General features: G+C 40.4%; 1 protein-coding gene and 1 pseudogene across 1 annotated transcript in view; both read right to left on the reverse strand.

Annotated features, from left to right (window-relative positions):
- Positions 1-2,404: 2,404 nt before the first annotated feature.
- Positions 2,405-4,573, reverse strand: LOC114634734 (annotated as a pseudogene).
- A 5,180-nt stretch (positions 4,574-9,753) lies between these two features.
- LOC114634735 (melanoma antigen preferentially expressed in tumors-like) overlaps positions 9,754-13,541 on the reverse strand; it is a 4,433-nt gene continuing 645 nt past the window's right edge. Inside the window, exons 2-3 of the mRNA XM_028783348.1 lie at positions 11,058-11,636; positions 9,754-10,267 (exon numbers count right to left, since the gene is read on the reverse strand). Coding sequence (XP_028639181.1) covers positions 9,754-10,267; positions 11,058-11,636 — 1,093 coding nt within the window. The remainder of the gene's footprint in view (positions 10,268-11,057; positions 11,637-13,541) is intronic.

Consider the following 13,541-nt stretch of genomic DNA (forward strand, 5'->3'; position numbering starts at 1 on the left):
CCCATCCATTTGCCTTCAAAATTTATGATATCTTTGTTTTTAATAGCTGAATAGTACTCCATTGTGTAAATGTACCACATTTTCTTTATCCTTTCTTCTGTTGAGTGACATCTAGGTTGTTTCCAGTTTCTGGTTATTATGAATAAAGATACTATGAACATAGGTGAGCAAGGGTCTTTGTGGGATGGAGCATCTTTTGGGTATATGCCCAGGAGTGGTATAGCTGGGTCTTGATGTAAAACACTTCCCAGTTTTCAGAGAAACTGCCAAGTTGATTTCCAAAGTGATCATACAAGTTTTCACTCCCACGAGCAGTGATGAAGTGTCCCCCTTGCTCCACATCCTTGCCAGCATGTGCTGTCTCTTGAGTTTTTTTTTTTATATTAGCCATTCTGATGGGTATAAGAGGAATCTCAGAGATGTTTTCATTTGCATTTCCCTGATGACTAAGGACTTTTAACATTTCTTTAAGTGCTTCTCAGTCATTCAAGATTCCTCTGTTGGGAATTCTCTATTTAGTTCTGTGCATCAGTTTTTAATTGGGTTATTTGGGTTATTGGTGTTTAGCTTCCTGCTTGCTTCTTGGGTCCATTTGCTTGGATTTGTGGATGGATGTTGTTTGAATTTGGATTGGTCTTGAAATATCTTGTTTTATCCATGTATGGTGCTGGAGAATTTTGCTGAGTATAGTAATCTAGGTCATCTTGAAATATCTTGTTTTATCAAGGTATGGTGATGGAGAGTGTTGCCGGATATATTAGTCTAGGTGGGCACCATGGTTTTTAGAGGTTCCAAAATATCTTACCAGGCCCTTCTAGTTTTTAGAGTTTCTGTTGAGAAGTTGGGTAGAATTTTGATAGGTGTGCCCGTGTATGTTATCTGGTCTTTTTCCTTGCTGGCCTTGCTGCTTTTAATATTCTTTCTTTGTTCTGTAGAATTTGTGTTTTGATTATTGTATGTCGGGAGGATTTTCTTTTCTGGGTCCAGTCTAATTGCTATTCTACAAGCTTCTTATATGTTTATAGCATCTCTTTCCTTAGGTTGCAAGAGTTTTCTTATATGATTTTGTTGAGGATATTTTTGGGGCCTTGGAACTGGGACTCTTTACCTTCTTCTATTCCTATTATTCTTAGGTTAAGTCTTTTCTTTTTTTTTTTCAAGTCTAAGCCACATTTATTTGCACATATATAGCAATGGGCAACAGATACTCCAGGTCCATACAAATTTATAAACAACAAAGTTATTAATCATTTGGTACACTTGTGTGTTATCTTGTTTACATATTCAAGTCTAGATGAACTTCTTTCTTTTTTTTTTCTTTTTTTGTTTTTTAAAGTTTTTTTATTTATTATATGTAAGTACACTGTAGCTGTCTTCAGACATTCCATAAGAGGGCATCATATCTCATTACAGATGGTTGTGAGCCACCATGTGGTTGCTGGGATTTGAACTCATGACCCCTGGAAGAGCAGTCAGTGCTCTTAGCCACTGAGCCATCTCTCCAGCCCCGAACTTCTTTCATTGTGTAAACTTCCATACAATACTTCCTTAAACAAAAATTCTTGAAAACACAGATTGGCATGTCTCAGTTATAGCCAACAAAAAAGACAAGACCACAAATTCATAAACCAAATTTAGAAGATATTTGTACCCACCCCCACCACCCAGGAGGTGATAACTATAACAGAGTATACACTATGTTGTTATCACACAAGTAGCTGTGAGGACAAGAGAATGTTCTATAACCAGGAAATGACAACCAAATCGTACTGTTTAAGTTATTTACCCACTGAATGGTTTAAATGAAAAGCAGAAAAATGCTTAAAAATTGTAAGATAGGAAATAATTAAATGTTTAAAAACTATTCCCCATCAAAGCTGTAAAAACCTGGTAACTGTTTTCAGGCAAATCAAAGTGATGAAACCTTCAAGAACATCCTAATCATGTTCAGTATCTTGTGACAAAAACTGAAAATGATATAAAGATATTTATTATACAAGTGTCAACAAGGACATCCCAAAAATAATGAAAGATGCATATTTATTTCTACAAAAGCAATGTATGATACAGAACATAAAGGAACAATGTAAAGATTTACCTATTAAAATATACAGATTCTGATTGAAGAGTAATAGGGTATTTAAAAAGATGACAAGGGATGTTAATCTTTTTTATTATTATCATTTTTACATATTTTTGAACCTCACATAATTTTGATAAATAACTCTTACAAAATTATGCAAAAAGTACAAGAATGTCTGGTAAACAAACAGTCTGTATTTTCCAAAAAGAATTTTTACAACATGCAATTCTTAAGGCAGCATCCTCTTTACAAGGTAATCCTTTTACTCATCAAGAAATCTGCTGCTGCAAAGAATAGGCTAAGCAAGCCTGGCTTCTTCCATTAACGCCTTTTGTCTTTCCTGTCTGATTTTCGGTCTCTTTCACTTCTTGAAGATCTTTTGCCTGATCGACTACTCTCTGATATAGACCTTTTTCTGTCAGATCAGGAATTCTTATCTTTTGATCCTTTTGTATCTCTACTACTACCACCTTTTGAAGACTTGTGACTTCTTTCTAGTCCTGAAGTGTCCCTCCGCTTCCGGTCCACGCTCCTTCTGTGCTTTCTATCTCGGTTATGTCCTTGGCCCCTACTGCGACTCCTACTCTCACTGCTACTGCTAGTGCTGCTGCTGCTGTCTCTGCTGCTGCTCTCATCCGTGCTGGAGCTGCTACTGGAGCTGCTACGACTACTACTGCTGCCACTGCTGGAGCTTCTCCCACTGCTGCTACTAGTAGAGCTGCTACTGGAACTACTGCTGCTGCTGCTCCGACTTCTACTCTTGCTTGTTTTATTTCTTGCTCGCCCCCTGCTTCTGCTCCTAGTCTTATTTTTGCTTTTGTTTTCTGAATGAACTGTCAAGACTGGCTCTACAGGCACCTCAGGGAGTTTTATAGACTATATAGGAAAATCCTTCCGCTCAGGTAGTAGATTCCCTTGCTCCTGAATAACCTGAGGTGGCTGCAAAACAGCTAATGGCAAAGTCTCAGGCTGACAGAGAGGCTGGGATTGGAGTACAGGTTGGGATTGAGAGTGGGGCTGAGAATGGGGCTGGCTCTGGGGCAGGGACTGAGGTGGGGGCTGAGGCTGAGCCATAGGCTCAGGATGGGGCTCAGGTTCTTTATCTTCTTTTTCCTCAGACTCCTTTTCCACTTCCAGAGAATTAATATTCTCTTTTCCAGGAGAAAGAGATTTACATTCTTTATCTGGCTCAACATCAAATTCCATCTCTGGCTCCAATTCTTTGCTAGTTTCATTTTCTGAAGGTTCTATACTTTCAACTTGATTAGTTTCCATTACTTCCTGCTCAGCAATTACATTTTTGACACTTTCAGCCATCTCTAACACATCCATAACTTCTTCTGGCTGACTATCCTGCTGTTTCTCACCTTCTTTTACCTCAGTTTCCTCCTCCATCTTAGCCTCCACTTCCTGCTTTTGTTCCTCCTCCTCCTGTTCTTTTTCTGCATCACTAAGAGCTACGTCTGCTTCCTTCTCCTCTTCCTCCACTGCCTCCTCTATCTCTACATCATTGTGCTGATTACATGTCTCCTCCAACTCTTCCTCTCGCTGAGTCACCTTACCCTCTTCTTGTTCCGCCTTCTGTTCTTCATTACGCACCACCTGATGCTCTTTTTCCTTCATTGATTGTCTTCTAGGCCTAGCCTCCATTTTATTTATTTGTTCTGCAAATTCGATGCGTCTACCTTCAAATAAAGCATTCATTTTTCTCTGTGACTCTTCTATTAGTTTTTGGGTAGCTGAACACATTCTTCCAGGAATATAGAACAAATGGGGCTTTGTCTTGGTTCTTATATACTTAGTTATCTTGGCATTATGCTCATTCCATTCTTCTTGCAGCTGCGCAAGCTCAACCTTCTGTTCCAGAAGCAGCAGTTCTGTCTGTTTAGCACGTCTCTCCTCAAACAGTTCTCGCCTCTCATTTTCAACCTGCTTTCTCTCTTCAACCTGAACTTTTAGTTTTTGTTCAATTTCTTGGCGTCTCTTTTGCCATTCAGTAGCAACAGTAGATTCTTGTTTAAATTTTTGAAGGATGCCCATCAACAAGCCAAATATTCGCCGGTTCCTTTGCTTTCCCTTTTCATCCATGTTTTGATCCTGGATAAGGTCTCTATGTGTGCGTTCTTTGGAGGTAGCTACAACGGAAGATTGCAGTGCTGGCTTTTTAACATCATCGTCTTCTGGGTCGCTTTCCTGGCGTGATTTTCTTCTTGTCCGACGCTCCCCACCCAGCCTACTAACTGCCCCTTCCAGGTCTCTCCGTTTGGCTGGGGGTCCTCCTCCACTATCTGAGAATCCACGCCTTAGCAATAAACTACCTCGTCCTCTACCTCCACCAGGACCAGAAAGGGCCAGCAATCTGGCTTGGATGGGCCTCACATCATTCGGGTCCCGCCCGGTGAGCTTGCGGATATTCTCGTCCACATTCTTGAGGCTCTCTTTGGCCTTTTCTAGCTGCTCCTGCAACGCTCTCACGGCGACCGCCATCTTCTCTCTCAGGTTAAGTCTTTTCATTTTATCCCAGATTTCCTGGATGTTTTGTGTCAAGAATGTTAGAGTTAACATTTTTTGACTGATATATCAGTTTCTTCTATTGGATCTTCTATGTCTGAGATTCTCGCTTCCATCTCCTGTATTCTGTTGGTGATGCTTGCATCTGTTGTTCCTGTTCTCTTCCCTAGGTTTTCCATCTCTGGGATTTTCCCAGTTTGTGTTTTCTTTATTGCTTCTATTTCCACTTTCAGGACTGGCACAGTTTTATTTATTTCCTTCTCCTGTTTAATTGCATTTTCCTGTATGTCTTTAAGGAATTTATTTGTTTCCCTTTTAAAGACCTCTGTTTGATTGTATTTTTCTATATTTCATTAAGAGATTTATTCATTTCCTCTTTAAAGGCCTCTATCATCTTTATAAGATTGTATTTAAGGTCATTTTCTTGTGTTTCAGTTGTTTTAGGATACCCAGGGCTTGCTGTAGTTGGGTAGTTGTGCTTTAGAGGTATCATATTACCCTGGCTTATGTTGATTGTGTTCTTTTGAGGGCCTTTAGCCATCTGGATGGCTCTGGTCCCTGGATGATCTTGTTGTAGTAGGTATTGGCAGGGGTGTCATTCTTGATGGTACTGGTGTGGCAAGCCTCTGATGGATATCCTTGGGCTGTATGTTTCTGGACCTGCAGTTTTGTATGGTTCAGGAGTCCCAAGTCCAACGAAGGTGGGCAGAGAGAGGTCAAGGGAGAATGGATGTCTCCCTGGGATAGCAGGCTGTCCAGTGCACAATGGTTTGGCCCAGAGGACTCTGCCAGCAAGAAAGATGGGTGGGGGAATTGAAACTTACCTGTATGGTTCAAGAGTCTTATAAAGGTGGAGGAGAAGTGGTAGGGAATGGAGGTTCCCCTGGGATAGTGGGATGCTCAAGGCAGCTTGGCTTGGACCAGAGGGCTCAGCCAGCAGGAAAGATAGGTAAAGAAAGGGAAGCTAACCTGTGTGGTTCAGGAGTCTCAAGTCTGGTGAAGGTGGAGGGAGAGGCAGCTTTCCTGCCTGCTCTCCTATCTTCCGAGCTGTCTCACCCATGCACTCTGGCACCACTAGGTCCAGTTTCATTCTGTTGTCTAGGGGAGAGAGTAGGGCTACTTCCTTTGACTACCACAGGTGGCAAGGGAGGAGAGGGAAGGGCATCACCCCTGCACTCATGCCACCTCTCTGCAGATGAGTGGCAGGGCCAGCTCTTCCATCCTCCTGCCCTCAAGGCTGGCTCACCCACACCCCTTCACCAGGGCCAGCTCCACTGTGCTGCCTGAGTGGGGCACAGGACCCGTTTTCCCAAGTGTTGCTGCCAGTGAGACATAGGGCCAATTCTCCAGAGCACCTCAGGCAGTGTGTGTGTTGAGGGGGAGGGCAGTTTCGCACTGCCCTGGGACATCCATGTGGTCCCAAGCAGCTGTACTGACAATAGATATCCCCTTGTTCTCTAGCAGTAATATGAGCCATAGATATCACCAATAACCCCTGGTGCTGCACAGCCACAGCCACAGCCACAGCCACAACCGTGGCCCTAAGCTCAGGCTGGGACCTCACTATGGCCCCATGTGGCAGGACTGGCCACTCACAACAGGCTACTCCTTTCCACCCTGGAGTCTCCAGTTCCTTCTCCCTTCATAATGCTCAGGCTGTTCCACTTCTCCCTCTCTCCCATCTGTCCACTACATGCTCACATATTGTGGTGGCTCCTGCTGCAGGTTAGCTACAGAACTGGTGGCCTTCTGGCTAACATCTTCAAGGGGTATCTACACCCTGCCTGTGCCATGCACCAGAAGTCTCTGGGTGCTATGTGATCCAAAGGTCTCTGTATGTGCTCTTCCTCCAGCACTTCACTGTGTGGTAGCAGGTGAGGCTCCATGTGTTTATGGCCTGCTGGTGCCATGTGGCAGAGGACAGGTCTGAGGACATCCTCACCTGCTTGGCAGAATGTAGGACTCTGTCTGTCTTCCACACCCTGCACTGCGCTACCTGTACTTGATTTTATTTTTATATGTCCTAGACATAAAACAGCTTTGGACACTAAGCCAGGCATCAAGATAGGATGAACATAAGAACAATATCACCCACAAGGTGTCTCTTTACCCACTGACAGGGGGCAATAAAGACTTTCTATTGGTTCAGATCCATGTCTGAAGGGTCTTCTCTGGTGGATACCCCACAACAATTACAATTACAACATTTCTCCCCTATAGTTTTCTCTATCCAAACTCACTCAAATACCTCTTCTTACTTTCTTTCAAATGCATCATAGTCATTTAAAAAATAATTAGCCTCACTTCCTAAGAGCGTACAATTTTATCAGGATTCTAATTTCTTAAACCATCTCCAAAAATTAATTGATATAAGATGATCTAGTAGAAAAATTCCACTTTAAACATCTACTATCCTCAAGAAAATGGAAGAATGATCCTGAAAACAGCCTTATACCTAAACAGTAGCTTCAAAAATAGAAGAAAGCCTTCAATACAAGAAATCATCACAGATCTTCAAATTGAACTGGGTCTGTTTGGTTGGACTGCAAGACTGGTCAACGTTTGTAACATCAGTCCCTTTCTACTCCTCACCATTTGACTGAGGGTATCTGTCACTAATACCCCACGCTTCAAACATAGATGGTTGTTATGTGACAAAACTCTTCCCATGCACAGAATTCATGCTAAGTACGACATTGGAATGAGGAAATCAAAAGACAAAAAAGAAGGGAATTTCATCTTTTTAAATTATTCATTATTTTATTTATTTATATTATAGATGTTGCCCCTTCCTGATCCCCCTTCCCTGGACTTTTCCTTAACAACATTTTATTTAATATAGAATGCTAAAAATAATGTAATGTTAACAAGAAATCAATACAAAGCTATTACTTACTTTACTGATATTTTAAAACTTTTGACAGTCTATATAAGTAATAGGAGAGATATTAATAAATCATTAATTTACATTTTTATTCAATGTATGAAATGCCATGTTATAAAGGAAACTCTATAAGTCAATTATGATTTTATCATTTTTCTTCCTAAAAGAAAATGTAATTTCTTATCACCAAAACCAGAATTAATGTGAATGTTTTTTAACTACTTTGCAGGTTAATTTTTGCTGATGTTCTTATTATTTCAATGGGTATTATGAATCAAATTTAGTTTATTTTTAATTTTAATCTATTATTACTTGTATGTATCTGTGTGCATCATGTGTGTATTTGTGTATGTGGTGTGTGTGTGTGTGTGTGTGTCTGTGTGTGTGTGTCTGTGTGAGAGTAGAATTGCATCAATCCCATGGAATACATGTGAACATTGGAGGATATGCCTTGGAAATAGGTTTTCACTTTCTACCGTGGCATTGAAGTAGTCAAATTTAGCGACTGTTCTTACTGCACAATCCCAATGGCCTACTTATTGAGTTACTCTCTGAAACCTAGAATGTTAACTTTTCAGAGTAGAACCAGTGTAAGCACATCACATTCACTTTTTTCTCCCTTACTACATCTTTAAAATGCAGTCCATTTCATTGCAACACTGAAACACTGAACACAAATAACTATATTTTCAATTCTTTGGTTACTAAATTATTGAGTGACAGTAATGTTAACATTTCAACATGTGATTACAACTAAATTCTAATTTCAAAGAAACCTAGTATGATAGTTACCGTTCCAAATACATCAACATTACAATCACTAATTCTTTGTTGCTTACCAACTTTTATATATACAATGTAGCATTTCAATTTATGGTACAGCACATTTTAGATTAACCAAATATACATATTTGTCTGAAATAAGGCACAATGAACAGAGCAACTATAGTAGAATGGAAGCAGCAAGAAATTCAAACAGAAATCTACATGGTACAGCAAGACAGAATGACTAGGTGTAAAGTAAACACCTAAAGGAAAACCGGTCAGTGTTATGGCTGGGTTCCTAAATGTCTTTCCAAGTTCATATTGGTCTCAAGCTGATAGTTCCATGGCAGGTAGTTGAAATTTTTGAGCAGGCTAGTTCAAGAATGGCTCCAGGGTAGGTGGTAGAAACTTTATAGCAGGCTATTTCAAGGATGCTAATCAGCATAATCACACTCCTGAAGGCTGTGTGAGGACTTCTCCTCTCTCTGTTCCCTGGCCTCATGAGTTTAAAGGATCTCCATCTGCCAAAGCTCTTTACTATGTTCTGTCTTGCCAAAGTCCCAAAGCAGTACAGTCAAATAACCTTAGTGAAATGTCTAAAACAAGGAAACAAATTTCTCTTCCTTACCAGCCTATTATACCAGGCATTTTGCATGATGACAGAAGGTAGACATCAAACAGATGTGAGTGAATGCCTCAAAGATGGTAACCTTGAATCCCTGAGTTCCACTGAGGAGATCCAACATCATAATGTCCACTTTGTATTGAAGAGAATATATATCAAGAATAAGAAATATAAAGCTTGGTGTCTAAGAGTGTAAAACAACTTTCTAGTTGCACTTACAACTGATAAACCACAGAAGTCTTCAGTATCTGAGTGGCTTGAGGCAGGAACTTGTCTTGTCTTTTCATCCTTACTGCCTACAATAATATCCCACAGTGATCCTTGGTCAATGAGTATGGAATAAAGAACTGAGACACTGCAGTCTGAGGAAAGGGGAAGAGATAGCCACTTACAATTGAAGACATCATCAATGGGTAGTGGTTATACATTCTTTTACCCACTGTTAAATACAGATTTTCTATAAGAAACTAAAGACAGCCTTAAATATGAAAGTTTAATACAACTTAAGGGATAAAAGTATTGGCTTCAGTAATCACCTGGTCTTCCCAAATGCATCCAGGGAAAGTTATATTGACCCTGTTGGTGTCAGGTTCCTACAGATAAATCTCTATGAGGATAGGGGTATAAGTTATCATGACTTGCTGATCCATATCATACTGGTCAGTAAGACCATTAATGACAATGGACAAAATACTCAAAGGAATTCTCAACTCTTCCATGTTTAGTTAGGGTGATTCTTTATGAAGTTCAGTTACATATCTATAGTTCCTGACTACAGTTCCTACAACATAAGAATCTTACCTATGAAACATGTGGAATTCATGAAAGAACACTGAGTGCTTCAATGGCACATATCAGTGTTGAAAACTGGTTGAACTGTGAAATTCACTCTGAAAAAGCGATCCAATTCATGTCACTCCAATGTGCTGCCTGTAGCATTCCCTTCAGTTGTGCTTGCTCTTCGGCAAGCTTCTGTCGGTCTAAAGTACCCTGAAAATACCATCGTTCATAGCAATGCACAGGGATAGGGTAAATAACATATTTCAGCTCCATTAGTGGTAGTAAGTTTTGCAGAATTCTCGTGAGCATGGACATTGTAATGGGGTTAGAAGCAAAACTAAGCACACGGAGGTGGGAGCAGTGGCTGAGTGCTGGGATAAGAGAAAATATTGTAGAATCTGTTATAAGACAATGATTTATCTCTAGATGCTGCAGGGTACCAGAGACATTCTCCATAAGCGTTTGCAAAGGCTCACACTCTTCCCATGATATTGGGTTGTTACTGAGATTCAGCAGCTTGAGGTGGGTGGCCTGAGGACACTGGGAGAGAAATCTGAAGTCTCTGTAAGAAAGCTCACAGAGAGGCAAATTCAAGTAATCCAGATCATGTGGTAGAATTCTGTAGGGAGAAAACAGAGAAGCACTGCTGAAGAATGAGGAATTGGTGAGGGAAAGGACATCTATGAATCTAGAACAAACTACTTTTCACATTTATTGGTGCAGCCACTAACAATGTGGGCTTTAACGCACTTAATAGGTTTATGGTTTGAAGAAACATTCTTTTTCACTCTTAGACACAGATTTGTAATCTTCAGAATATGTACAAGATAGTGTTATGCTCGGTTCTGTCAAATAATAAGTGAAAAAAATAGCCTACTTGGTACTTATAGTCCATGGGGAACGAATTCTACTATTCAGTGGAACAGGGTCAGGAATAAAAACCAAATTCATGTCCCTAAATCATAAGGTTCTGGACCTAATTCTTGAGCATAACACATGAACAAAAATGATCTGACATTATGAACTATGGAGATCATTTGATAAGCACATCTGTAAGCATGAAAGAATAAAATCTCTAACTTCTTCCACCACTTTGCTTCCATTTCGTCTCTAGCTAGCTGGAGAAAGGCTATGTCTTTTTCATTAATCTAATTTGGGCCCTGTATTGTGTGTGTGTGTGTGGTTGGCTGCATAAATGAGTGAATACAACTTATTTTTATAAACCTGCCTTTTCCCTTATTATAAATAAAGTCCTCAGTTGGACAGTTTCAAATTTCCAGTAGTGATACTACTGACATTCTTGTCACAATAGATTCCAATGTGGCTTACAAATTTTATAGAATAATTTCATTCCTTTCTGAACAACAGAGTGTTCAGGAAGCCCAGTACCCCTCCCCTCAAACTCCTACCTGAGCAATTTGTGTAGACGATTTGTTAGGCAGAAGAAAGACAGGTTTAGCTCCTGAAGGTTGTCCATTCGCTCAAGTTGAGTGAGGAAACTTCTGGATATTTTCCCATTCAGAGATGTGAGGGTGATTTTAGACAAACTAAGACTGTCCAAGTGGACTATCTGAGACAATAGGGTGTTAATATCATTCAGAGAAGCCTGATCAACTGCCAGGTGATCAATACAAAACAGATTCAGAAGTTTCAGTGTATTGTTATAGTCAGACAGTTTATCAATTTGCAAATCACGACAACAGAGGTGTAAGGACCCTGAGCTCTGTTCAACTTTACTGAGAAGGAAAGACAAAAATGTCCTTGTTCTCAAGGTACCATTAAGGGAAAGGTCCAGTAGTAATTCAGTAGGATATCTGGACAACTGAACCTCAGATCCTAAATTTACAGTGCTATGTTTTCCTCTTTTGCGGGAAGAGGTTTGAGAGTAAGAACAAGAATGAAAACAGAAAGATTTGGTCCTGATTTCAAAACACGTGGTCCTGCAGTCAGCATCCTGTCTCAAATCTAGGACTTTCAGTTTGGAACCCCTGTAGAGAAAAGAGGAGATAACACATGTGAGAGATAGCGTATTTTAATATAACATGAGAGCATTAGTGATGACATATAGGGGACAGGCCTCTCTTGTTCTTCATTCCATACAGCAAATACTAGCAAGTATTTCCTATGAAAATAAAACATACAGGATTTTCTGTCCTGTATTTGCCATTAGTGAACCCATTTCAGTTCTTTTATCTTCTATGTAACATATTAATCATGCAAACCAATCATTAGTATCCTCACTCACATCTGCTACACAATTAAAACCTCTCTAAGACACTGAATTCTTTTAAATAACTTCAACTGAGAAAGCAGAAAGAGTGTAAGAGCCAGTGGGGCTGGAGGACATCAAGGAAACATGACCCTCTAAAGCAACAGGATCTTGGCACATTTGAACTCACAGAGACTGAGGCAGTGTGAACAGAGGCTACAGGTCTGCACCAGATGGGGCCCTAGAGCTGAAAGGAGAACTGAACACACATGCTCCTATCTCTAATTCCACAGTTAACTCCAATTGATAACCATTAGCAAATGAAAATTTTGTTTCTTCCAATGGAGTCACACTGGGTAAACTACACTTTTTTATTGCTTTTATTCTGTCTAAATATGTGCCTGATGTCCATGATCTCTCCAAACTTTTTTTATTGGATATTTTATTACATTTCAGATGTAATCTCTTTGCCCATTTCCCCCAACCCAGGAACCCCCTATCCCATCCCCCCTCCTCCTGCTTCTATGAGGATGTGTCCCACCCACCCACCCATTCCCACCTCCCCACCCTCGAATTTCACCACACTGGGGTATCCAGCCGTCACGGGACCAAGGACCTTCTCTCCCACCTATGCCTGACAAGGTTATCCTCCCCCTACATATACAGCTGGAGCCATGTGTCCCTCCCTATGTGCTCCCAGGCTGGTGGTTTAGACCCTGGGAGCTCTGGTTGGCTGGAATTCTTAGAACAAGAAAATATCATCCTGAGTGAGATAACTCAATCACAAAAGAACACACATGGTATGTACTCACTGATAAGTGGATATTAGCCCAAAAGTTTGCAATAACCAAGATACAACTCACAGACCACATGAAGCTCATGAAGAAGGAACACCAAAGTGTGGGTGCTTTGGTCCTTCTTAGAAGGAGTAACAAAATACTTATGGAAGCAAATATGGAGACAAAATGTGGGACAGAAACTGAAGAAGGGGCCGTCTGGAGACTGTGTCACCTGGGTATCCATCCCATATGCAGTCACCAAAGACAGATGCTGATGTGGATGCCAGTAAGTGAATGCTGACAGGAGCCTGATATAGCTGTCTCCTTAGAGGTCTGCCAGAGCCTGACATATACAGAGGTGGATGCTCACAGCTAACCATTGAACTGATCATGTGGTTCCCAATGGAGGAGTGAGAGAGAAGACTGAAGGAGCTGAAAGGGTTTGCAGCCCCATGGGGAGAGCAAGAGTAAACTACTCTTAATGTTGGACTTCATGCTCAGCACTGGATGGCTGACAGAAAACCAACTCAGTGGCACCTTTGGAGGTTCCTTGTCTCATAATGTTGTCAGGGCTTTTTTATTTCTATTTTTAAATTTTGCTGATATATTAGATGTCTTATCTCTTTTTACCCTCCAGGTTCTTTGCATACGTATTTTGGCTTCTACTTTTGTATGTTTATGGGATTCCTAACTATGCAATAGCCTGGGTCTCTGCTTCTGCATCTTTTTTTTTTTTTTGTGTGTGTGTGTGTGTGTGTGTGTGTGTGTGTGTGTCTGTGTGTGTGACTTCTCTTAGGCTCTTTTCCTTCTCTTTCCTTGTTTTGTCCTATTCTGATTTGCTTATTTTATTATTTTATTTTATTTTATTTTATTTTATTTTATTTTATTTTATTTTATTTTATTTT

This window comes from Grammomys surdaster, unplaced genomic scaffold (genome assembly GCF_004785775.1).
Source record: "Grammomys surdaster isolate TR1022 unplaced genomic scaffold, NIH_TR_1.0 1071, whole genome shotgun sequence".
NCBI classification, from domain to species: Eukaryota; Metazoa; Chordata; class Mammalia; order Rodentia; family Muridae; genus Grammomys; species Grammomys surdaster.